We start from the raw sequence: 27,046 nt of genomic DNA, 5'->3' as shown, positions 1-27,046 counted from the left end.
TGTGTGTGACACTGGGCACACCTGGCTGGGAGCACCTGCCCATGTCCACACCGGAGCCGGGCTGGAGCCCCACTCGTGTTTGGAGCTGTAGCCCCGCTCGGGTTTGTCGTTCCTCGGCCGACCTACCTGTATCTGCTGCAATGGCACTTGAAAAACTCGTTTATCGAGGTAAGGTCGCTGCCGATCGGCTTGGCGAACAGGACGGCGCTGACGGGTGTGCAGAGCTGTGCCTGTTCCTTGCCGCCCTCCCGGCCGGTGGCACTGAGGGGGCGAGGAGGAGGAGGAGGAGGAGGAGGAGGAAGGGGGGCGGCCGGGCGAAATCAGCGGCAACAGGCGGGACGGACCGGGCACGGGGAGCGCGCACCCGCCGAGGGAGCGGCGGCGGAGGAAGGCGGTGGGGAGCGGAGGGAGGCGGGCGCAGCCGTGCGGGAGGGAGGAGCGGGCGGCCGGGCGCAGCCAATTCGGGGGACTCGTCCATTTTTCGGCGTGAGTCAGGCACGTCGGTGGGGTGATGCTGCGGCGCCGGGCAAGGGCCGGGCCAGCCGCGGGGAGCGGCCCGCCCGCTCGGGCCCGGAGTCTCGGCCGTGCCGCCGAGCACAGCGGTGCTTCCTCCTTCCCGTCCCTCGCCGGCGCCATGGCCGGGGGCGCCGGGCCTGCCGCTCCCTGACACCCGCCCGCCCGCGGAGGTACCGCGCCCGCGGATGCGGGGGCCGCGCAGGGACGGCGGGGCGGGCTGAGGGGGCCGCAGACGGCGCTGGCCGCGGGTAAGGGCAGCTCGGATCGGGGAGGGAAGGGCGAGCGGCGGGCGGCAGAGCCGGCGGGGAGAGGAGGGTCCCGGGGCGGGGGTCTGGAGCTGGCGGGCTCCGTGCAGCTGCGGCCTCTGCTCCCCTCAGGCTGCTGCGTGCGGGACTCTCCGGGCAGCGGAAGGGAAGGGAAGAGGTGCCCGTGCCCCGAGCGGAGCTGCCCGCTTCTCACGGAGCCTCGCAAGGAAGGGCTGCAGCGGCAGCGTTTCGTGCTTCGTCAGCCCGGCGGTGTTTTGGCTTTGATTCCGTCTCGCTCCTACCTGCTCCTGGAGAAGAGGTCCCCGCCATGTCTCGCTACAGCCTCCACAACCTCCTGGACTGGATGTACGGCGGGGTGGACCCCAGCTTTGCTGGCAATGGAGGGCCGGAATGCGCCGCCTTTCTCTCCGGCCAGCAGCGCCTGCTGGAGAGTTTGGTTTTCCTCAGCGTGGGCACCGTGGAGATCCTCGTGTCCCTGTGGAAGCTGAGGCAGCAGCACGTCCAGGAGCTGGAGAATCTGCTGCAGCAGCCCCAGACGAAGCGGGAGAGCCTGGGCAAGAACGTGCTGCTGGTGCTGCTCTGCCTCATCTTTGGGCTGGAGGTGGGGTTCAAGTTCGCCACCAGGACTGTCATTTACCTCCTGAATCCCTGCCACGTGGTCACCATGATGCAGGTAAGGCTCGTGCAGGGTCACCTGGAAGTTTGCTTTTGTGATGTACTTGCAAAATAGTGTTTTCCCCCCCATAGTTGGTTTGTGGACCAAAAGTGCCTGGCAAAAATACAAATGCCAAGAATGATATAAATATTTTAAAACATAAGTTTTGGGTCAATTGAATCAAAAGGTATCAAAAAAAACCCAAGTCAGATGAAAAGGTGAAATTGTAGCTATAACTAATGTCCAGATCTCTAGTTGAAAGTGTAGATGATTAAGGCTTTCTCATCACTTGCCTTCACCTGATCCTTGTTCAAGAATAGAAGGTGCTGTTCACACTGACAGCAGTGCTAAAATTTGCTAAAATCTAATGAAAACAGATTAAATGCAAAACCAGCTATGTAATTTACACACAGCTTTTCCAAGCAAGTGCCTTCTAGGGGTGTGATTCTATTTTGTGAAGGTGTTGGAGAAACAAATTACTCATTGTGCAGATACTGTTGGTTTACCTTTCTAATTTTAGAGGCTGAATAGTAAAGAAACAGGTGTTACCTGTTTCTCATATGTGGGGTGAACAAACTGATGTGGCCTATCATGTGTGGATAATCCATTTCCTTTTACGACTTGGGGCATGGTTGTTGATGTGTTATAATGTGCAGTTTGTGTAGATTTCAAAATAATGTATACATAGACAAACTGTTACTGAACTGGGCTATCTAAAGCTTATAAGCTGTGTTTGTTAATATTTCTGTGCATGTGCTTAACTATCAGTTTTGCTGAGCTTGTTATGGAGTGTTGGAGATGTCAAAAATATTATTATTTCACTAATTTTATACCCTCAGCACTGAATGGCTTAAAAAATTCAAGGTCAAGAATTAAGCGAAGAATGTCAAAAAGGCTTTTATGAAAGTTGCCATGATAGCAATGTCTGTCTAAGATCAATAACAGATGAAAATCAGATCAATGCCATTCTGGGTCTCCTATTGCAGTATGTGAGGTGATCTGGGCAGAATCAGATCTAGCCTGTTGTTGGATTCACAGCTGGAGAGCATTTCCTAAAAGGCAGGGAAATATCTTTTCTGGTTGTTCCAGTGGTTTGAGAGATGAGTTTTATTTCAAGGGCAGGGGGACAAGCTGATACAGGAATATTCAAGACTTTTACAGCAATTAATTTACAGTTCCAGAAAGAAGTAGTAGGTTATATAAATTCCTAGGCTGTGATGCAGTGTTTGCACAGTAATTTACAGCATAGGACACTTCCTTCCCATGAAGTGATAAAGGATTGTTGTGAAATCAGCCAGTCGGTACTGAGGTGAAGGTATGCAAGGACTATGTAGAAATAATTAAAATAAATTAATACGGCCACATTTCCTTTCTAGGCAGTACACAATGATAACTGGAAAATTTTCCTATTAATTCTCTGGAAAAGAGGTGAGGATATATTAACAGTAGGATTTGAGAGTTTAGTTGTCTTTATGTTATGATGTTAACAATAAGTACTCAGCTGAATGTTTCACAGACCTGGGACAGCCAGTTCTGTTCACCTCTTTCAATGATGCCTCCTGAGAGGGAGATGGAGTCTATTGAGAGTTAAGCTCTGTAGTCAGGCATTGCCATTTCTGAATCTCTTTTTAACTAATTGTGACGTTTTAAAAATAATCCTAGCAAATTACTCACTAGAAATGGTGTTCCAGCATTTGTGAAATTGAGAAGGTGAGCATATTGGCAAAATGTGGAAGTCATGCCCTTTCATCCTCAAAAAGATGCATTAGAAATAGGCTTAGGCTTAATGTAGAGAAAGAAAATAATGGCAAAACCAATGGCTTTCAGCAGACAAAGAGAGTTAGAGCCAAAGATTGTCAATGACCTTCACCAGCAGACAAGTAATACATAGTTGGAAAACATTGTTTCCGTGGCCTGAATTTGCTGAGAGCAACAGATTTGTAAGATGAAATATATGAAAATATATTTGCCCTTCACTTCTCTTCTTGAAGTAGTGTGTACATAATGCTGCTGTGTCTAAATAATAGCATGAACAAAGTAGAAGGTGAAGAGATGAAATGTGCTACAACAATCAAGATCACTTCAAAGGGAAGCCGACAGTAGCTGTTGATAAAGGTCTCTTCTTTCACTGTTTCTGTTTTCATTTTCTTCAGCTGAGACTGTTTCACCTCAGCAACAAATACTCTGGGCTCTGAGCCAAAAATATTTGAAGTACAAATTTATGCTTCAGATTTTTCCCTGCATAAAAGTAAAATTCCTGTTTTTAAAAGACCTAAGACTGAAATGAGATCAAAGTAAAATGGAAGTTAGGTGTGTGTGCATTTGGGTAGATAAAATTGTGTAATACAATGGCTGCTGAGTTTTAGAAATGACTCTGTTCTGACCAGGTGTCTGCTTTTTGCCTATCATGCCAACCTGTGTTCAAATCTTTTCATAAGTGGAAAGAACTAGTTTAGATGTGTCATTGCAGGGATGAAGTGTTGATCAAATGAATGTATTTAACTGCCTCAACAGGTCTCATGGCTAATCAGCTTCCTAGAATTTGTTGCCACCCTGTCATCTGCTTCAATTACTAGAAGCTGTGGCACTCATTTCCTGTTCTGGGTTTTGGCTTCTTGCTTAGCTTTTGGAGGAAGAAGGGTGTTTCTTCACCAGTGAGAGAGAAATCCTTTTAGTCTTAAAAAATGATATATATATTGTAACAAAGGTGAATGGAAACTGGTGTGGTTTCTCTGCCAGCTGTGGAGTGGGGATGGGGACTGTTTGTGCAGCAAGGGGAGAAGTCTGTGAAGGAATTCGTAGTGAACTCTACATAAAAAATGGTCTTTGTGAAAATTATTTGAATACCTCTGTTAGAAAACAAAAGCCACAAACCACTCTCCTTTTAGGACTGGCAATATGAGTGGACCAGTGCTGCTGCAGACCTGACATAAAAAGGAAACATTAAATCCCCAGGCCGTTCAAAACTTTTGCCTTTCCATTGCAGGAAACAAAAATCAGCATATGTTCAAGGAACCAGGTGTTATATTTTCAAGACATTAATCCTTGCTAATATTTTAGAGGAGATAATTGTGATATTGAAATTGGCTATGTGAAGGAAATGTTTAAAGTTTCTGATTGAGCAGTGTGAGACGGAAGATTTCCTCGAGAGCCAAGCACAGCACTATTGATTTCTTTACAAGCTCTGTGAAGGAGACCTTGAACAGCAGCCAGGTCTTGTGCTTGTTGAGAACTATGCACACAAGTGTTGTGTCCCTGTCTATGAGCATTGCTTTAGTGAGGTGAAAGGAAAATTTCGATCTTTGCAATGTCAAACCAAATGATTTCTAATCAATTTTCTTTATCTGTTCTGTATTCTTTAAACTATACTTGTACTAGTTTGAAAGCAAACCAGTGACAGATCCCAAGTCAGAACTACAATTTAATAGGAAGATTAAAATAAATGCAATAGTACAAAAACAGTGACAGAGTCAGGATACAGCCTGACACCCTGTGGGTCAGGGTGTTGGTAGCAGTGCAATTAAGGTGGCTGCAGAGCTCCTGCAGTGACAGGTGTGGTTCTGTTGAAGCAGTGAGGCTGTAGAAGGGTGTGGTTTTCCTCTGAGGGTCCAGTGGTGGTGTAGATGGGATTCCTCTGGGAATCCAGTGGGAAAAGGTTGCTCTAGTGCTCCAATTTTCAGATTATATCCAGGTAGGAATGCTTGGCTCCTCCCCCAGGTGGAGCATCTCCCACTGGGATGATGTAACTGTATCAGTCATGCACTGAGACCCAATGTCCCCCTGGAGCGAGGATGGGGCTCGGAGGAGATGAAGAACTCTGCCCCACCTGGTTTTAACAGCTGGCAATTGAATACATACTTTTGGTTACATCTGGCATTGTAACCTAAGATGTTACTTTTCAGCCAAAACCCTTGGCTGAAAAGTGTTCATGTAGCAGTTCTTTGTTTCACATTTAGTGAAGGAGCAGTTAGAATTTATATCAAAACCTTGTTCTACATAATTTGCTCCTGTACCCCCAGTTTGTAATTTGACACACAGAATTTGCAACCTGCTATTCACAATCAAGGTAACTTCATGCAAATGAGTAAACACAGGTGTCTCTTGATGTGCTGAAGACACCCAGCTGGAGTTAACAGGCAATTAAAATTAGGTGTAGACAGGAGCCAAGGCTAAAATTAGTCTGTATTGCAAAAGAGAAACTTGTAACCAAAAAAAGAAAAATGTAAGGAAAAAGCCATCTAAAGCAGAGGTTGTAGGTAATACTGGTAGAGTGAAGTAAGATTAAAAGGTCCTTTCCAGCATGAATGATTATGTGATTATTATAATGCTTTTCTTTTTAAAAGGATCTTCAGTATTAAACACTGCAGGTTATGACTGACCAGTCTGTAGAAATTAAAACAGCATGTGTATAACTTTATTGAAATATTAAGGAAGTGGCAGAAACATGACTGCAGTCTAATCCTAAAATGATAGGTACAGCCACTTGTTCTTGTAAACTGTTGTGGATTTTGAACTTGACTTTAGTATGTCTAGGCCTTCGTCCAGAATGGTGCTTTAATACCAATCTTAAAATACATTTTGTAATTCTATTTTATTCTAGAAACAGTTTTGCAAAAATAATTTCTCAATGGTAAATTTCAGCTACTTAGTTATTGTAATTCTCGTCCAGTTCTTCACTGAATTAATCCACTTCAGCCAGTTAAGGACTGACATTTGTTTGGAATAAAGAAAAGTATGTTTGTAGGAAACATCTGTTTTGCTGGGTTATTGCTTTGGTCATTTTTTTTAGGCAAAGAAAAGTAAATGTAATAGGGAAGCAATAGGTGGAAAGAAGGATAGGTTTCACCTGGTGATTTTGGTCTGATGTTTGCATAAATAAAGTGAGTGCTAAGTGCATCTGCAGCTCAGTAAATGCTAAATTCTGTGTTCATTATTTCCAGTTCTGGCTTCTTTAGAGACCTGGATCCTTTTTGTCCTCTGCAAGAGATGTTGCTGTTTTCTGAAACAATGGGCTGTTTTCACAAATTACCTAATAAACATAGCTTGACTGAATTGTGCATCATTTGGGAATATGTAGCAAAATATATCTAGGTAATTACTTACTCCCTTTTCCCCCCTTTTAATTTGCATACATGGTTCCTATATGCTTCATAATATTTGGAAGAATCAGTTAAATTGTATATTTTTTTTTATATTCTGGCTCTTCAAAACCTTGAATTAAAATTAAAGGGACACAATTTCTTATGAAAATATATGCATTTTTCAAAGTGTAAGTCTATGAACAGAGACTTTCTTTTGAACATAAGTCTTTCTTTTTTCTTTTTACAGCTGCAAGTTAACTTGTGATGCTTTTTCCTACAGCTGATGGCTAGAGAGGAAATTCATGCTGGTGTGTGGTGAGAAAGGGCAGATGAAGAAGAATTAAAGCACTGACAGCACCAGTGTTTCTTGGTGGCAAGGCTCATTTCTTGCAAAGGAGTGCATTTTCCTTCCAGGAGGATGAGAGCAGCCTCAGAGACACAGCCAGGGAGTGACAGCTCAGGGAGAATCCATCAGCTCCTTACCTCCAGTCTGCAGAGAACCATTGGTCTGGCCTTCAGAGCACCAGGACATGCTTGGACAGCTTAAGCTGCCCCTGGTTCCCAGAACTGGCAGGTTTTTTCTTAATTGGTACTTTTGTCTTAATTAGTTTAATTATAAGCAATGGTTTTGTTGTGTTTAAAAAACACAATCAACTGCAGTTTAGAGGCTTTTACTGATACTGCAATTATTGTAATAATTACATATAGGACTGAGGAAAAGCTTTTCTGTGATAGCTTTAACACTGTTTATACTTTCTTTCCCCATTGTGTTTACTTTTAGTGAATCCCAGCTTATAGCAGAGAAATGGGAAAACATTAGTATGAGGCAAGGCAGGGTTTCTTAGCCAGGAATAAAAGTAATTTTTTGTTTAATATAAAGAGGATAGCAAATGTGTCCTAAGGCTGTGATTCAGTTTTCTTTGTTTGAAGTGATTATGGACCAGCCCTTTTAATTTAAACAAGATTTGGCCAGTGATGCTTTATCCTAAGCTTTAGTGCAGGTGCCAGGGACCACAGGAACACTTCATGGTGTAGTGCATGTTCTAGTTCAAGAACTGGAGTTAAGCCTTTGTTTTGAAGTTGCTAGAATTTGGAAATACTGATGTGCTTCAGGCTGTAATGCATTCTTAGATAATTCTCTCATTTATTCTGACTATTCTTAGGAGAAAAGAACATAAAAAGCGGGGAGCTGACAATGGATATCTTGCTCTCTAAGCAGGAGCAGGAACTGCATTATCCGAAACTGTGGATGAAAAAGCTTAGCTTTCTCTGACCCCAAATATTTACACTGAGTGTTATCATCTAAAGGCCACTAGATGAATGATTAGGTAACCAGATATTGGTTTGTTTTGATGAGATCATCACAGGTTTTAAGCAAATATCATTCAAAGTGTGACATGTGTAGTTTGAACAAGATATTAGGGAGATAAAGGCCTCTTTCTGTTTCTTTTTTCTTGTTCCGTTAAGAGTTTTTTCCAGAACAGAACTTTCTGTGTACTATCCAGTGTTATGGTGTATTGCTGTTGGCTGCAATATATTTTTAGGATGGATTTTTTTATCCTATTTGGCAGTTTCCCACATCATGTAGGTTGTTTGCTGGTAACTTAAACTGATATTTCATGAGTAGCTGCCTGAAACAGGCAAAAAAGAAATCCTACATCTCATAGGATTTCAGTGGAGTGGTGAATGAAAACAGCAGAAGTAACCACACTGGACACATTAAATTCCAGGGACTGGGATGTCCTTCATCTCATGGTTTCCAGTCTCAGAACCCTTGTTTGCTGTCAGTGTTGGCAGTCCCAGCTGTGGAGTTTTTCTGAAGGGGTTTTGCATCTGCCACATCCCCTGCAGCAGTTTGAACCCTGTCAGTGCTCACCAGGAACAAATCCTGTGCCAGGAATGTGAAACCTGCAGAGTGTAATGGGACTCACATTTCTGGTGACACTTCCTCAGGGCTTTCATTGAAGTGCTGAGGGTTTGATTATTCAGATGGCCAAGTAATTAGTGTCAAGCAAATTTAATGGTTTGCATTGTAATACTTTGTTGGTTAGTGAAATGCCAACTTAAATTATCAGGAATGCAGTGTTGTATGCTGTAGCTTTTTGTGGATTGTGGTACTATTTCATTGGTAAGAGTTGGCTGTAGTAAAAGTTGGCTATTAGTTACTACCTGTCTTGTGTTTTCAAAGAGTAAAAATTTCTGCTGTAAAATCCTACAAAATGAGCAATTTCCAACTGTGACAAGAAAAGGTGTTTGTGACTCAGGGCAGAGTAGAGCAGGGCTTTTCTTCAATGATTTTGCTTTTGTAGAAAACCAATACAAAACTTCCTTCTCAGGGGGAAAATAACAAAAGTGAATATGCATGTGACAATCTTCTTGTGAACTCATGTGTCACTGACAGAGGGAGATGCAAGTTAATCTAAATTCAGTTTAAATAAAATTTTCTTAAGAAATTGGAATTAGAATTGTTTTTTTTTAAATTCAGCCTCTTTGTTCTTTTATCTCAGATATGTTTTTAATTGTCAGGTTTTGTTCAAGCACTGATTTAAGAATGGGGAATGAAGTAACCCACTACTGGTGAAGGGCTAGTGCAGATAGTAGTTAGAGAAAAAGGAAAAGTAACTTCAGTGACCTCTAGTGAGGTGTAACTTCAGTGACCTCAATTCCTAGGGTGTGATAGCTAATGCTAATGCACTCATAGAAGGACCTGAGACGTGTGTTAATAATTAATCCTTAACTATGACCAGTCTAGAAATCTTTCACCTAAGACTCTAAAAGGGTGAATATGGGTTTGCTGATTAAACAAACTAATGTGGAAGGGGAGGCTAACCTAGAATGTCCCAGTGGACATGGATCATGTACAGTACATTAGATTGTAGAGGATGGAAGCTGTTCAGCTTGCTGCACATCTTCCATCCCTGGGCAGAACTGGGGAGCTGGGGATGGAACCTGGGACAGGCAGCTTATTCCAGAGTCTGCTTTATGTGACACATAAACTGCTTTTACTGTAGTATTTCTTAATGCTCTGTCAGCAATCTTGCTTTGAATCGTGAGTGTCCTTGGCACTAGATTAACAGAGGACACATGAATCCCTGAACCTGCCTGACAGCTGCACTGGGGCAGCTGTGGTTTTTATGCTAAAATATGAAATACATTCAACTTGCTCTTATTTAACAATTAGAATGTAACATCTTTTGGTATCTTTTTGGTATCTTTCCCCCCCAGATTTAGCAGTCTGAACTTGTCAAACCACAGATACGATTTTTATTTTTTTATTTATTATTTTTCAATCTAGCAGTACAGTTAAATGTAAAATAAGAAACCAACTATGTTTGATGGTTTGTGCACTTTTTTCCACCTCTTTAAACTGGTGCACTTACCTATTGCTGAAGTCCAGATATGCAAACTTTAAAATAGGTTTCTTGAATAAAACTATTTCTATATTAATCTAGGAAAAAAAAAAGAATCAAACCCACTAATATCTCCAAATTAATGGGATAATTGCAGCACATATAATGCTTGACATGCCAGAAATGATTTGCAGCCCAGTCCTGCATTAGTTCAGGCCAGCCCTGAGTTCAGTGCCCTTAGCTCCTGTCTCAAGGAAGGAATATTAATTGGTGCTGTGCTGGCCACTGCAGTCCCCAGATCTCCAGCCCTGCTGGTCCATCATGTGTGGTGGTGTGACCTTTGTCTCTGGGCTTGTGCAAGGCAGGGCTGGCCATGCACTTCCTCATGCCAGAAACATTTCCCAAGGGGATGGATAATTGTACTTATAGTCTTGCAAAGTATAGTGACAGAATTTCTGATTTTTCATTTTCATCTGGGTCCTTAAGGTTGAAGTGAACTTCTGTGGATTAACCAGAGTGAGGAGATTCTCTGAATTTACTGCCTGAGAAGAGTTGTAGAATCTTCTGGTCCTGTGCTTCTGCTTCTTCAGCCATCCTGTCTCTCAGTATTGCCCCCATCTAGGACTTCTTATCTTTGTGTGTGGCATTCAGGAAATGCAATTTTGTACTTCCTCTTTCTCTTGCACCCGTTAGCCTCAGTTTTTTACAGATATTAATCTCTGTGTGGAAGATGTTTTGTAACTTTTTTTTTTGAGTGTGGGAAGGGAAAGGCAGTGGTCAGAACTATGCTTATAATCCACCCTATCAGACAATGTATATATTGTAGTTAATTTTTCCCATCCAAAATAGCTAATTTTGTCAATTTTGGGCTAATTCTTCTGTTCTTCTTTCATTTGTAAGGTGAAAATATAACAGGTGACTGAAGAAGGGGGGACATGAACTTGTTTCCTAGTGTTTCTTCTGAATTGAGAGTTGAGTTACCCTGCCTTGGGCAAGGAGAACTTCCCTGTGCTTTACCATGCCCACTGCCTGTGCCTGCTGGAGCCCTGCAGTGCCAGCTGGGCTGGGCACTCTGAGCCCCAGTGCCTCAAAACTCAGCAGTTCTGCAGGAGAGCAGAGGCTGGAGCTCTGCACAGCCCTGCTGCTGGCTTGACTCAGGGTTCTTTGCTTTGTGGAACAGAACTGTCACCCCTGCAAGGCAAAGGGTTGGATTTCCAATATGACACTGAAAAGTAGTGGGATTATGGGATCAGTGTGGGAACACTTGTGTTGGGGCTTATGGGCTTGTCTGCTGTGAACTGTGTATTTAATACTGCTGATACTCTGAGCTGAGTAATGACACTTTTTATACAGATCTTTGAAAAATCAGATGCAACTGTGTCCTTTAAAATTTCCCTTTAAGAAGTTGAGATTTGTTTATCATGGCAAGTATCTACATATGTAGAGAGAAAGTGTTTATATTAAGCTGCTAAAGCTGAAGCATTTGAAAATATCTTCCATGATCCTAAACTTTTAGCATAAAAATTCTGGTAATGATTTCTCTGCTGCCATGAAAAATGGAAGCCAGGCTTATTTTCTGAAAGATCCCTTTAAAAGAGGGATTTTCATGCTTAAAAAAAGTTAAATATTTGGTTTTCCCCTCATCAGGGTCTGAAACTGTTTCTTTCAGTAGAGTTGAAATAAAAATAATCAGCTGTGAATTGTGTTCTCTTTGCCTGTCTCCATGGCAGTGAAGTGATTTGAATTGCTATGTCCATCTCAGTCCTTGTAACACTGCCATCCTTTGGAATGGGAGCTGTTTTATGCTGGGACTCAGGCAGTGCCCAGACTCAGATTGTAGCTTCTGCTCTACCATGTAGTAGTTGGACTACTCTGCATGGTGTTAGAAAAAGAAGGGTCTAATGTCATTAAGACATATTTATAGTTTGTTTATTTTGTGCATATAGAGAAGAAGATCAATTTATAGGGTTGAGATTTTTTTTTTTTTTTTTTTTTTTTTTTTTTTTTTTTTTTTTTTTTTTTGTTTGGTTCTTTTTTAAGATGTAGGAGATAAAAAGAAATTGAATTCTCCCTTGGAAGAGAAGAATTTGTTTCATGGAAGTATTAACCATGCTTCAATAGTAACATAAATCTCCTGTTGAATTTCTCAATTTAAGCAAATGATAAAGTAATCAAATTTAAAACTTCAGATGAACTGATGAGTCTCTGGGTATCATATCTCTGTTTGCTAACATACAACATGAAGAATTTAAGAAGTTTGACTCTGCACACAGGTTGCATGTGAGAAAATACTTTTCACAGAAGAGCTGTACAAGATATTTATGGTCTCCAAAGAAGGGAAAATACAGTCCACAATTCAAGGAACTTTAGTTAGTAAACAAAGTTTATTCCAAAATATGCAACAATGGAATAATGAAGCATAATGAGTGTTAGATACTTTTCCCAGAAGCTGTATGGGTCTTGCATGAAAGGTGATATACAGAGCTCTCATAAGATTTTTCTGGCATGTACTTTTTTCTTCTTTGTTTCCCTTAGCACAGGAAAACATCCATTAGTGATTCTAATCATGAACCTGTTGTGTTCTCTTCCTCCTTAACCTGCCCTAAAGAGTTGAAATTGCTTGCTTTTTAAATGCAAGACTTCAGAGAAACTGATTGGATTTTAACAGTATTCACTGAGAAAATGTCTTGAGGTAGATTCCATTAAATTTAATTGCTGCCTCTCTTACTCTGCCTTTGTTAGAGTGTTGTATGACTTGGGAAAAACAATTTGAGTCTGTGCTGTGTTCTAAGCTGTTGTTGAGACTTGAATGGAAAATACCAGACAGATGTCTGTCTATTAGGAACTTGACCTGCAAATAAAATATTTGGAATGTGTACATTTATTTGTATAGTAATGACAGGAAGCCCCTTGTGTATGAAAGGGCTCAGTAGGATGATCCAGATTTGAACACTTCTATTGCTGCAAGTGCATGGTCTGGTAGTGATTAATGTCAGTATCCATTGGAGGCCTCTTCCTAACCCTGCAGCACTTGAAAGAAACACATTTGGTGAATTGTCCAATCTGACATCACAAAGCAGACATACTCTCCAAGTGTTCTCACTCAGTTCAGTGATGATCTGTCTTGTTGGTTGTCAGTGAAATAAGGTATTGTGAGTTTATTTTAGGAACAGCAGTAAAAACTGAGATCCATATTTTGCTGAAATACTGAACAGTAAATCAGAGTTTCTTCTTTGCAGTAGTGGGCAACATAAAAAAAAGAATTTTTATTACTGAATATTTATGTAGTAATGTCCTCATATCTAGAGCAAGACTTGTTTATCTGAAGTTACTGTGTGAGGTTTTGGCACTGGTGAAGGGAAGGACAATGGTGATGTTGTAAATGCTGATATTTAGCACAGCAAGGACCTCAACTGATTCATGGTACAGTAATCTGGTTCATGAGAGACCTTTTATAATGCCAATAATAACTGGCTAGACTTTGACTGGTTTCATAGGCACTGTCAGAAGCTGAACCCTCAGTGCTGCTACTGTTTAAATCTTTTTTTATGTAGGTAGTGGGAGACCTTTTGATTTGTTAAAGACTTTAAATCTTTTCCAGCTCTGCTGTAAAACATGTCTTCTGGCAAGAAATTATTTGTGACATATAGAACTGAGTAGGAAAGATTTATAAAATGGATTCTAAAAAAGGTCACTGTCATTAATTTAAATTTGTTTCTAACGTTTCAGATTTTTCTTCTTGCCTGTCCCCCATGTCGGACTGCAATGATTCTCTTCAGGTATTCTCTCTTCCTTACTGTATTTCTGTCCACTTGTACAATGTATTTTAGAAGTTAATTTATAAAATACTAAGGGAAATATCAAGTTGGAAAGGCATATTGGCTGGATTGATAAATGACACTTTGAAAAGCGTCAGGGCTTAAATCAGGGTGTTGGGTCCCTTCTCCTTGCTTCTTGTATGTTGGTGGGATTGGCCTTGCTGATGAATAAGAATTAGCTCAGTAACAGTGGATTAATGCAGATTAAAATATGAGCTACTATAATTTGTGTCATGGGCCTTGAACCTTTTTACCATCCTCAGTAGAAAATGTAACTGGGCCTTGCTGGAAGCCATGCAGGCAGTCTGGGTCTGATTTCAAAATTGTGGATACATGAAGTTAAATAGGCAAAGCAAATTCTCTCTGGCTTGGTTGGGTATTTCTCAGATCTGTGCAGTCTTTTCTAAAAGCCTGCATATTGTTATTAACTTCTGCAGCAGCAGCAGAGCCCAGGGTGCAGCTGAGGGCGCAGCCAGGGTGTCGAGGGGAGGGTCAGGGATTTCCTGGGCACTGGCACTGGCACCATTATGGCATTAAGCTCTGCTCTTCCTTGTCTTAGTCCAGGCAAAAATGGTGCTGGGGGAATGCCTTAGACAGTCCTCCTGCACCTTTTCCCTGCTGTTCCTTGTTTCTGCAGGGATTATGCTGAACAAAGACTCTGTATAAGTATCTCTGTCTTGGAGAGTATGAAAAATATGTTTCCTGTCCAGGAAGTATTTGCTAAAGACCAGTTGTAAAGCAAAGGCCACAATATTTGTTGTTTTTCAGAATGGGTATATCTATTTTCTAACACCCTGACAGCATATAAGTTATATTTGAAAATCTGTTTTAAAACAGTAGTACCTTTTCCTCCCTCAAGTTACTTTTAAATTCCTAGGAGTTTGAAAGACAGTGGTGGGAGACAATTTATTCTTTAGTTTGTGTCTGATGTAAAATAAACTGAAACAGTTCTGATCCCAATTTTCTGTTCCTGTGATCCAACAGTAGTTCAGAAAAAAGATGGCTGAAAGCTATACAAATTATGGAGTATAATACTTTCCTGCATTATACTTTGCTTAGGACTTGCTGTTGCATTTTGATAAATGTAATTATTTTATTTAAGGGACTTCTTTCAAATTCTTAAAGCTTCTTTGAAGCTGTGCATGCACAGCATTAAAGAGGAGTAAAACCCTTTGTCAGAGATGCTATATTAAGCTCTGCAAGACAAGTGAACAGCAGAATTCCAACTGTTTAGTAGCTTGCATCATGAACAGGATTATGGGCAGCCCAGGCTTTCTAGGAATCCAAAGCTCATTATAGAAAGCAGTCCTACTTTAGGAAATTCTTTAAGTGTGTATTTAAAGGTAGAGTTTTGTCCAGTTTTATTGCATTTAACAGTGACTTAATTAAAATTCAAGCCTAAATAATTTTTAAGTGTCTTGCTCTTTCATTGAAGAGATACTACATAAAATACATGAAAATATTATTATTTCATTTTATTTCCATGTGTGAAAATAACATCTCATCTCTTTTCTAAGGTTGCAGATGCATATGCTGAACGGGGCCCTCTTAGCATTGCTGTTTCCTGTTGTTAATACACGCCTGGTGAGTGTACTGTGGGTTTCCTTCTCCTTTTGATTCCTTTCTAAAAGGTTATCTTTGGAGAGATGTCAGATGTTTGCTTGCTTGGCCTTTTAAAGTTCATTTTACCAGGCTGTAGACTCCTGGTCACTACAGTGGAGCCAAAATAGCAATCTTGGATTTTGGGATGTTTGTAACTTGGTATGAGAAGAGAGCACTGCTGTATTGAGTGTTAGCTCCATTCTAGCCACTAATGGAGGGAAAACTTGATGGCTTTGAAAGAGGCTTTCACAGGTTAGCCTTGTGGCCTGTGATCAAAATTCCATTTCAGACATTTCAAGCTCTGTAAATGTAAGATTCCTCAGGCTGGAAAATGCCAAATGTTGTTGTTGGCTGTCATTCCCTCTCCCCCAAGATTAGGCACAACAGATTTTTTTTTCCCATGCAAGTTTTCAAATCTGCTGTAAAACTTCAGTCTCCTGGGCAAAAAATTAGCCTGTTGGTGTTCCTAGTGAGATTCTTAAACCCATTGAGATTTAACGGTAAAAAAAGCTATTTTGAGTGTGAGTTGAATGATGTATTTCTGAGGATTATTTCAAGAGCTGTTCTCCATGCATACAAGAGGGGGTGTATATGTATGTATGACTAGATACTTTTAATTTTTTCATATGAATTATCTGCAAAAATCTGTTGTTGCAGCTATTTTAATGTCTGTTTTAAGACAGATATGAGTACTTTATATTTAAGCAAACTACATCCATAATAAAGGGTGAACTAATATTATTAACAAAATGGTTGTGGGCTTCAGACTCCATTTCAGATATTGTTGGTTGATCTCCACTTGCAAGTCTTGACTGTCTAAATAAGATGGAGTATAAACTTATGCTTATGTGCAGTTTGAAATTACATTTTATTAAAACTTGATACCATTGAAGAGGCAACAAATTAATAAAACAAATGTTCTTTTCCTGATAAGGAAAAGTCTTATTTTATATTTAAAGCCATCTCGTTTTTAAGTATATATAATCTTAGGCATGACAAAATTGGTCTGGGTAACTTTTGAAAGAAAAAATGTTGAAGTATTTAATAAATTATCAGCTTATATTTTCTCTGCCATTATCACAGATCTCATTTATATTAGGGCAGTGGTGATTAAACAAGAAAGATACAGACTACTTATAAAATTGTTCCTGTAATTTGGAACAGAGTAGCCAAAAGATACTGTCCAAAAGTAAATATTTTTGGAATAATTACAACTTTAGACATTTTTGGCCTAACAGCTTCTTGCCAGGCTTTTCACTTTTCCATGTTTCTTCTGGCACAGGATATGTGGGTGATGTTGTACAGCACTGCCTTGATCAGACTCTCTCATGGCAGACACACATTCTGCTCCACAGCTCTCACTGTGGTTTTAACACCAACATTGTCCTGAAACAGGAAATGTCTCCTAAAACCTAGTGGGAATTAAAAAAAATAAAAAACCTCAATTTTTTTCTAAGCTGGCTGCTCTGGTTTTTTAATATCTAAGTGGAAAACTTTTGATTCAGTCATTCAGAATGAGAGACAATACTTGCTTCAGCAGATGATGGATGTTTTAGTGGGTATCAGGATTTGGGCTGTGTTAATTTGTTCAAAGTAATTTCCACAACACCTCTTACATTTTGTGGCAGAGTCTGTTAGGGTCATGTGTTTTTGCTAGCAATTACATTACTTAATGAAATGCAAATGTCTTTTTGGAAATATGCTTCACTGTTAAGTTATCCTGAAGTGGAAGCTTCTGGCATAATTTCATGGTTTCCATTTTCTTGTAATGTATCTCTTAATTTTTTGTAGTTGTTTTTTTAGAACCTCAGTAATTTCAAAATTCTTTTAAAATAGTAGTGTATTGCCAGTGAAAATGGAGATTTGACATATTCACTGAAACTACAGTAGGAAGTTTCTACATTCTTTTATTTTAATCTTGCAGTCACACTATGCTAAACAATGCAGTTAAAAATCTTGTTGCACTATAACAGGCACTTGGGATGGTGTTCAAAAAATGTAGTCTGAAAGATGAGGTCAGTTTATTCTGTTCTTTCCAAGAAAACATTCTCCTGCCTTGGCGTGAGGTTGAGGTGCCAGCAGTTAACAGACTTAAGCAACAGATGCACCCACTTGTATTTGTTTAGCACCCAAACATTGCAGTTATTTGCTACATTATTTGCCATGTGCTGATGAAATTAAACTCTGTGCTTTGGGATAGACATTGGATAAAAAGATAAAACTGTTTCTTGTCCAGTCAGTGCTTTTGTGAGTTCTTCTTATCCCTTCAGAAATAAAGGAGAAGAAGATGCTGAGGGAATTGGCTTGTTAAGCTCCCAAAAGGAATCCAGCAAGGTTTAAGAGGATACACAGGAGTAGAAAGATTTCTTTTTACTCTGTATTTATATTCTATGGCACACAGTGTAGGTCCTGATAACCTCACTGTGCATGTAAATTCATTTGACTGCCACAAAGATTCAGACTGTTTGCACAGTAACTGGGTCTGCTGGAGCTTTCATGTTGCATTAATCAAATGTTAAAGAAAGGTCTTTCCACTGGTTTAAAAGTGGGAATTTTTTGCAAGCTGATGTCCTGAAAATGTTCATATAGATAAAGTAAAAAACAGGACATGTCCCAAAAATGTTGGATACATGGGTATCAGCTCACATGGCTGAGATGGTGCACTTTTAATGTTTCCAGAAGCTGCTGTGTTCTATTATTAGAACTATTTGGCCTGAGAGATCCACATTCTAAACCTGTGTTAGGAGTAGAATCATACTCTGAGCAGGACTTTGAGTGCATTCTGTGTATGCTCCAATCATTGGCTGCTGTATTGCTGCTGATTGTTAGAGAAATAATTCACTGCACTCAATAGCTGGTCTGTAATGGCTGTGCCTGCACAGCAGAATGGAATAGGTTTGGTAGCACATTGTCATCTCTAAACTGGCTTAATCTGATTGGCACAGGGAAAACAACAGGAGCAGTGGGGGCTGTTGAGAGATGGTGGCTGGTAGGTGATAAAGCCAAAGTTTGTGCATATTTGGGCACATGTACATGCTATGTGCATTAAAATGGTATGAGTGTGTCATTTACTGATAATGTCTAAGAAGGTGGCTGGTACAGTACAGTTTGGTGTTTTTTAGGCTGTTCTGGGTGTCCTACAGGAAAGACCAGAATCTGAGAGTTGAGTCCCTTCTATTCCTTTTCTGCCACACTCTGCAGTCTTTGTAGAGAATGATGGAGGAGGTGCTCTTGCACAGTGCAGTGCTTGAGCCAGGGTATAAATAATTAACAGAGAGTGGAGTGCTATTGTCAGAAACCAGAGCAAAGTGTCAACCTGTGAGCCTACTGAAAACCAACTGCTGTGTCTGAATGTTTAATCTAAATCTTTATGTCCATACTCTCTTGGGGTGAACTCAAAATATCTGACTTCTGGTCTCCACTCTACTGCTGCCTTGAAGAGATTTTTCTAAAGCTGAATTCAGTGCATGGAAAGATCTCATTGTGCTCTTTGGACAGTAGCTGGTTTAAGTTAGAACATGAAGTCTTACTTGTTTTCACAAAGAGATTCTGGAAATCCTTGATTGATGGGCGATCCCTTGTGCCTTGTCTTCATTTCCAGTTTCTCCTCACATGTGAGAGGTGCTTATGCTTTTATTGATAAAACTGTTTATAGACAAGGCACAAGATGCAGGTGAGTTAGTTGCTCAGTGCAGCTTGCTTTTTGTGTTTGTTGTAGCCTGGCTGTACAACTTGAGTGCTTGGTTGTACAGCAGCTCTGCAGCTCTACAGCAGGAAATGCACTTGCAGAATCAGCCAGGCTTCAGAACAAGCCGTCTTTTACAGTGGGAAAAAGATGTTTTGTTTTACACACAAAAAAATACTGTCAGCACTACTGCAGCATAACAACTGTTACTCTGTTCTCAGGAGTGTCCCAGCACAGTGTTTGTGTAACAGATCCTCACAACTCCATGGCTGTGGAAGCCCTTTTGACACCACAGATAAATGGAGAATGCTCCTTGGCAGGAGTGAGTGCCTCATGTTGTGGTGTTTATATCAGCAGCAATTGTTTCTGAAGTGGGAGAGGTACAGTTTTTTCTCCAGTTAGGATTTCTGCTTTAGCCCCATCTCAAACAATTTTAATTCCCTCACTTTGCTCTCGGTCTTGTTCAATGAAGGACAGTAGGAAAGGTTCAGATTTAGGAAACCTCACCATTTTCATTAAGTTCTTGCTTTTGCATAGTTACCTTGATTGTGTTTGTTTTGGTACAGAATACTTGGAATGAAATAACCCAACAGATTATATGGGAGGGCTGGTTCAGCTCAGTCCCTGCAGGAGCTGGCTGAGCACCTTGGAGGGTGCCATCAGGACACAAACAGTGTCCAGTGGGTGAATGCCAGGACTAGCAAAATCCAGTTGTTGTTTTAGAATCTTCTACATTCAAAATAGGATACAAGAACTGTAGTTGAATGTAAAAGATCACTGTGTTATTTACCAACTGTTTGACTACTGGTTAGCAAGAAAATCAAACTCTCTTTCAACCTCTCTTCTGTTGATGTAGAAATTTCTGTAATGTTTCAGTTTCAAGGCTGTGACTTCAGTGTCTCAGAAGAGTCACAGAAAAGGAAGGCTTTTCTCCCCACTCCCTGCTTCCCAACACACAAGCCACAGTGGTAGGTCCTGTGTCTGAATTCTTCTGGCTGGAAAATGACAGAATGAGTCTGCATTTGAACCAAGGTTTTTCATTATTCCCATGAGATTTCATACTTGAGCTATTGTCCAATTTTCAATTCAGAAAAATAACACAACAATGTGGCTGTTCAGCTCTGTAAGTCAGATGCAGTAAAAAGCTGAATTCTGAGTTTTTGAGTGTTTTCTACTACTGTTCAGTTCTGTTCAGTTTTAAATGTGTTGCTTTAGTGTAATAAATAGATATAGGCTAAGGTACTTATAGATGGGAGTAACTTTCAAATACAGTGCATCCCCTTTTCTAAGTGATAAAGAGCTAGAAATAGTTGGGTCTGGATTAGAAGGCTCAAACACTAAGATATGGTTCAAGTTATTCTTAGTATTATTTTAGGTATCTGACTTCTTAGAAGAGAAGTTACACTAATTCAAATAAACACACAAATTACTAATTGTAATTTCCCAAAAGTTGGCAGCAGGTGAGAAATACCTGATTCATTATTAACTGGTAACTTTCTTAAACGTAATTTGCAGCTTGTCTTTAAAACCAATAAATGACTGGTCATTTTATATTTTAATTTATATTTGGTCAAGCTTAGCAGTTCTGTACATGCATGCAGGTGGTCTTCTGATTTTTTTTTTTTTGCACAGGCCTCCTCTTACATTACTTTATATATATATATATATATATATATATATATATACTTTTATATATAAAAGACCTCATTTATGGAATTCTCTCACAAGGTGGCAAGTATCTTTTCTTTCTAAAAAGACTTCTATGCTGTGGGGGGGTGTGCATAATTTCTGATTTAATTATTTAAGTGGTTTGCATTGTTATTGGTAATTCATGCTAGCAAAGAAAGGGAAAGAGCAACCTTATGTTACTCCTCCTTTGTTGTGCTTCTGGCTAATTTTGGGAATTACCTACTGGAAGTGCTGTGTTTGTGTTAAGGGGGATGGAATGGGCACAGTTAGCTGCACTTTCATGGCACTGACCATTAATGTTTGTTATTATACATAGGTGATCAAATAACTGAACTGAAAGCATTGTCATGGGTTGGAAAGAGAATTGTTCTTTGGAACTTTGTTGTTAATGGTGAAAAATACTTAAAAGTATTTTCCTTATCCCACAGCTTCCATTTGAAACAGAGATTTATTACATCCAGCATGTGATGCTCTATGTTGTGCCCATCTATCTGCTGCACAAGGGAGGTAGGTAGGCATTTACTCCCCATGGATTGAACTGGTCCTGTGGAATGAAAACACTGTTCTTACTGCATAACAACAGTTTTATTCTTACACTTTTTAAACCAATTTTCTCTGTTTTTAATTTATAGTTCCTGATGTTCTAGTGTTCTAATGTTGGGAGTTTTAACCCAGGTAATGGGTTGTGTCAGGCACTAAACAAAAAATTTTAAAAATGGTCTTTTCTTTTGCCTGAAGGCGTATTTAGAATGTATTTGTACAATGTGCATTGTCTTCTTGAGCAGCATCTCTGCCATCTTGCAATATTCTCAGTTGTTGGTGGGATGTATTTGTAAGATTTTTACCTTCTTGGATGTCTCTTGAGAATTACTGAACTCAAAATAAACTAAAAAAATTAGTTGTCTAGTTAGATAAATCCCAGAAATTCTGAAGCTCCAGTGGAATGTAGTGACATGTATCACTGAAATGAGCTAGATTGCTTATCTCTTCTAACAATATTACTGTCTTGCATTCACTTATGCCATAACAGCTCAGTAAGTCTGGGAATCCTAGATTGTTCCCTGGCCAGTGATTTTTCCAGTTCTGGATCCTCCAAGGGCATGCACTGTACATTCAGCTGGTGTGGTGCTCTGCCCCCCTCTAGTGCTGACATGCCTCTAGCTGCATTTTCTACCAGAGCTGGATTGTTCCTTCCAGGAAATAAAATATGATCATTTGTGTCCACATGTTCAGTAGCCTTTAATGAAAGCCCTGAGGATGTGATGTCAAGCAATGGGATGCAGTCAGGCTCTTCCTTCCTGCTGAATCCATTGTGTTTTATACCAGTGGTCACTTACAATCCTTCACCCTCTTTCACTGTAACCTTTGTGTTGCAGTGACCTGATTGCACTGTGACCTGCTGAGTGAAATAAAAAAAAAAAATTATTCAAAGGAAAAGTGAAGTCTTGTACTTAAATAGATGACTCTTTTTTAATCAGGGAAATATACCGTCCATGTTTTAATTTTAATCCACCCTTGACAGGCTAAAATTCAAATAATGCCAAAGTACAGGGTAGTTGTAGGAGTTACACAAACTCATAATCTTTGCAGGAGGAGGGTGAGGAGCAGGGGGCAGAAAACGTCAGCAGCCATGGAGTGAACTGTAGGTAGTGACAAAGCTCTTGTGATATCAATAAATCACTTGGTGGCCTTGGAGTTCCCATCTGAGATCACTCTAAGACAGTCCTTTGCTTTAAAAAGGCTTGGCCTTGGATGATGCTTGATGTGTTCTTTTAAGAACACTTTTGGTGGTTTAGCTTTTTGCTTGTTGTGAAGTAGAGGTTCTCAGGGTTCTTCAGGACCTGGGACTGACAAGAACTGGATTTGCAGTGTGAAGGGTTTGATGTTGGACACTTGTCACCCTGGCTCAGTATTCTGAACCCTGCCCTGTGTTTATGTACAGGTATTTGCTGCCATCTAACGTTCACGTGATGGCAGTGGAATTGCTGAAAGAACTTTGTTGGCTGAACCTGTCAATTGAGATTGCTCTGGGCTGTTTAACGAATAACTGCTCCATTTCTTATCCACTTGGCTCCTCATCACCTGACTGGCTGTAATTAACAAAACACCCATGAACTTCTGCCACAGGTGACATAATGGATATTTTTGGTGGAAAAATTATGTAGCCTAACATATTTGTTAATGTTAATTCTGTAATTTCACTAGCACCTCTGTTTAAGTACCTTCTGAGTAGTCACACAGGCCTTTGTCATGAGTTCTGTATCTTGTGAAAATTGCCTTTTCATCACTGACATTGATCAGCATGAAGCTTGATTTCAGTATTGTAAATAGAAATTTCCATCAGTGAATCTGTAGATTATGATTGAGAGAAGTAATCGAAGGGTGGAAAATTGAAAAAAATGAAAAGGAAAGGATTGTATTTGGAAAAATATACTACTTCAGTTTTATTGAGAATCTGACTAAATTATTGGTGACCTTGATAGGATCCAAATGTTTCTCAAAGATAGGGTGAGCAGAACACCTGAAGCAGAGTGGATTTCAGGCTCAGGCTGTAGAGAACTGCACCCTCAAGTTTGCTTGCAGTACTCTAATCAGGTATTGCACCAGCCATGCACACACATCCAGCTGCCTGCTGAAGTGTTTCCTCTTTGAAAGGAAACTGGTGACAGTAAGCAAGGGCTGTAGTAATTTATTTTCTGTCTTTTCCTGCTACTTATTACAGTGGTGCAGACTGGTCATGCTGCACTGGCAGCCTTCATGTCCTTCCTGACCCTGTAAGAGAGGGCTTTGCCACACTCAGCAGCACATGGATGAGAGAGGAGTTTGGAGCTCAGCATTCAGTGTTACACAGGGAACTCACTGGAGCTCAAGGACATGGATCCCTTTTGGGGATTAAAAACTCCTCTTCCCTCTCACTCCTCTCTGTACTGAGGGAATATAAACTTCCATACTTCCCTTTCTTAATATATTTTCTTCCTAAGTGCATATATGCATGTATACATAGCACGCATACCAGGCTAGACAAATTAAATGCTTTTACACCATGGCTCATCTGTCTTGGCAGCACTAAGAGGCTCTCATGCAAAATAGATGTAGTGTGGATGTAACAAGCCAGCACACAAGATTCCTACCCCAAGTCAGTTCTTACATAAAGTGTATCTGCAGTTGGCACTTTTATTTTACTGGATGAATCTCACCTTGTGTCACCTGCCTCCCAAAATTGCAGTATGCATCTGAGCGGGACACAGCATTCCAGAAACTGCTGGAGGAGTTAAACCAGACCTGGCAGGTCACTGTTTTCTCTTGTCCTTAAAAAGTGAGACTCTGAGAGACCTTCAGTGGGGTCAGGACAGCTAAGTTCTTAAACTGTGTATTCTTAAAATAACAAAAAGAAATCTAGCTTGCACTACTTCAGGTTTAGAGACTGATGATGATGACTCTTGTTTCTGACTGTTTTAAGCTTGTTTGGTTAGGTTCTGCAATGGATTTGACAAGGTCAGGTGTGCACCTTATTTCAGAACATCAAATCATATTGAAAGTTAATCAAGGTGGAATTGTTATTTCCTTAGTGCAGTGATCAAACGATATTCTAATTTACATTATTCCACAGCAGACTGAAATAAGAGTGAATTTGTAGCAGCTCCCTAGAGCTCAGGAGATAATCTGCCCTGTGTTTTGATATCCCCAGTGTTATTTATTTGAGTTAGTAAACTCCAGTAGGTAGAAGAGGCTGTTGCTGTTGAGGTGCTTGGGATTCTGTGGCTGCAGGGAGTGATGCTGAGAGTCTGTCGGGCAGGGGGTCTGTCCTGCAGTTGTGGGCAGGTCTGTCCTGCAGGTCTGTCCTGCAGCTGGGGGCAGGTCTGTCCTGCAGGTCTGTCCTGCAGCTGGGGGCAGGTCTGTCGGGCCGGTCTGTCTTGCAGCTGGGGGCAGGTCTGTCCTGCAGGGCCGGTCTGTCGGGCCGGTCTGTCCTGCAGCTGTGGGCAGGTCTGTCGGGCAGGTCTGTCCTGCAGCTGTGGGCAGGTCTGTCGGGCAGGTCTGTCCTGCAGCTGGGGGCAGGTCTGTCCTGCAGGTCTGTCCTGCAGTTGGGGGCAGGTCTGTCGGGCCGGTCTGTCCTGCAGGGCCGGTCTGTCGGGCCGGTGTGTCCTGCAGGGCCGGTCTGTCGGGCCGGTGTGTCCTGCAGCTCAGTCCCTCAGCTGCGGGCGGGCCCGGCGCTGGTGTCGGGGGCTGCGCTGCGCAGCACGGCCGGCAGGCGGCGCTGTGCCCGGCGCCGTGAGGGAGCTCCCGGTGCGGACCGCAGGAAATGCCCTCGGTGAGCCGAGCCGGGCCGTGATGGCCTTGTGAGGGCCTGGCAGCCCTGTGCGCTGCCCCCGTGTGTCTGAAGGGCTGATTTGGCGCTAAATAAATGAGTTGTGTGCTGGCAATAGAAGCAGAATTTTCTTCTCAGGCAGGTGGTGTATATAAGCAGAGAAGAGCCGGTGTCTGACTGAAGTCCCAAAACCCTTTTCTTTGTTGATCTGTTCTCAAAGGTGGCACCAGAAGAGAAGCTCTGTGGTATTGTCACACAGTCAGTTGAAGCTGTTGATTTTATTTTCCTTTTCTCCCTTCTCACGGAAGATGTCCCTGCTGTGCTCGGCAGCTCCCTCAGAGCAGGGAGCGCTCCTGACCTCAGCATGGCCTGGGCTTGGCAGATGCAGCACACAGATACCAAGTACACATGAAAGGATCATTTTTCCTTTGGTTGTAAATTAAGAAAGTGCAATTAAAACACTCAAGTTATGTTTTCCATTGGCTGTTAGGACCATATTTAAAGACCTTTTTTTAGCTGTTGCACCCTCTGTCAGCCACTTTCCCACTTTGTGGCACTTCCCTGCCTTTAGCTAATTCTTTCCTTAGCTTTCTAAAGGAGTTATCAAGCAGTCTTTATTATATACCTTTAGTAGTAATCCAGGAGAAATATCACTTCATATTTTGATATACTAAGGCTGTCTTAAATCTAGTCCATCTTGATCTTTATTGAAATACTTGATAATGTGTGATACAGCTCTTTTGCTGAAACTGAATTACTTAGATGCCTATAGACTCTTGCATGTTATTTCCCTACTCTGCTTCTGCAATTCCATGTTCTATTGCAGATTTCTCTACCTGCTGAATGCCCTGTATTAGACATAAATGTGTGGTTTGCTGTTGAGCTGTGCTTGTGCCATGGCACCTTGTGTGCTGTTACTCTGGCTGCAGCCTCTCCTGTAGCTTGAATATTTGAGAATAATCTTGTTTGATGATTTAAGAGAGATGAAGAGGAAGAGATGTGTCCCTGTCCTGAGACCCTCTGAGCTTTATGTGCTGGGCAGTTACAGTTAGTTTGAAAAATGAAATATCTCTCCAGGAGATGGAGAAATTTATAAGGGCAGGTGCCAGTATCTGGAAGAACTGCTACTATATGAAGGTAGAGAAAGAGTTACTGCTGCTGCTCTATGGAATATAAAAAATGATTCCTGAGAGAAGCAGGTACTGTAAGAGCTCTGTCTGAGCTGGTTCTGATGAGAGTAGCTGGCACTGAGGGGAAACAGAAACCTCCTGGCATAAGGCACTAGTTTGAAACCTACACATGGAGTCAGAACAGCTGTAGGGGAAACATGGATTTCAGGATCAACCTCTTGACAACATTTTTTTTCCTGTTTTCCCCTGGAAAGGAAGCTTTATCTCTAGGCTAGCTCAATAGGCCACTCAACTGGAATTAACCCTCTGATAAAAGGAAAATAAATTTGCCCACACATTTTTGTAAGCTTGAAAATGAAAGAATTGTAATAGTTGCTCTGAGTTTTGGATTAAGCAGGTCTTATAATTGTAAGACAACTGAAAGAGAGTGTGCAGCACTGGAAAATTCATAAAGCTCTATCAAATGTAGTGGGAATGAAAGCAAGACATTAAAGAGATTATTTTAAACCCTACTAAATTAAAAATTGGTACTATATTTAGATTCTAATTCTCTAATTCAAACAGAGGAGTAATTTTCTCCTGCATTATGTTTTCACAGAAACACAAAAGGAGTATTGCTTTCTATTAAGTTGGGTTCAAATTTTCAGAAGCCTGGGTATTGAGAATTTTAAATGAAAATAATAGTTCATAAGAACATTTGAACAAGCACATTGTGGGGAGGGAACAGTGTAAAAATGCCATCTCTTTGTTGATCTTTAGTTTTTTTAAAGCCATGCTTCCATTTCCTAGATGGCAAAATGATCAATTTGGCAAATTCAATGTCAACAAAGTCTTGTTCAGAAGCAGATGAAGAACCCAAAACTCTGTTCAGTCTATATGGAATCCTTCATATCAATGCTACTGAAGTAATGAAGTGTGATTTAAACTGATTTAAATTTCAACACAGGA

At 40.8% G+C, this 27,046-nt stretch overlaps 1 protein-coding gene across 2 annotated transcripts in view; it reads left to right on the top strand.

Moving 5' to 3' along the window:
- Positions 1-512: 512 nt before the first annotated feature.
- The window catches only part of TMEM164 (transmembrane protein 164), a 32,472-nt gene continuing 5,938 nt past the window's right edge, over positions 513-27,046 (top strand). Inside the window, exons 1-5 of one of the 2 annotated variants that reach the window (XM_058813974.1) lie at positions 513-764; positions 894-1,455; positions 13,598-13,647; positions 15,204-15,270; positions 21,091-21,169. In XM_058813974.1, coding sequence (XP_058669957.1) covers positions 1,090-1,455; positions 13,598-13,647; positions 15,204-15,270; positions 21,091-21,169 — 562 coding nt within the window. In that variant the 5' untranslated portion in view covers positions 513-764; positions 894-1,089. Of the gene's footprint in view, positions 765-893; positions 1,456-5,652; positions 5,694-13,597; positions 13,648-15,203; positions 15,271-21,090; positions 21,170-27,046 lie in introns of those variants that run through there. The other variant, XM_058813975.1, reaches the window with a different exon arrangement.

This window comes from Ammospiza caudacuta, chromosome 14, assembly GCF_027887145.1.
Source record: "Ammospiza caudacuta isolate bAmmCau1 chromosome 14, bAmmCau1.pri, whole genome shotgun sequence".
Classification (NCBI taxonomy): Eukaryota; Metazoa; Chordata; class Aves; order Passeriformes; family Passerellidae; genus Ammospiza; species Ammospiza caudacuta.
The sequence above is the reverse complement of the archived record's forward strand: the minus strand, read 5'-3'. Positions and strand labels throughout refer to the sequence as shown.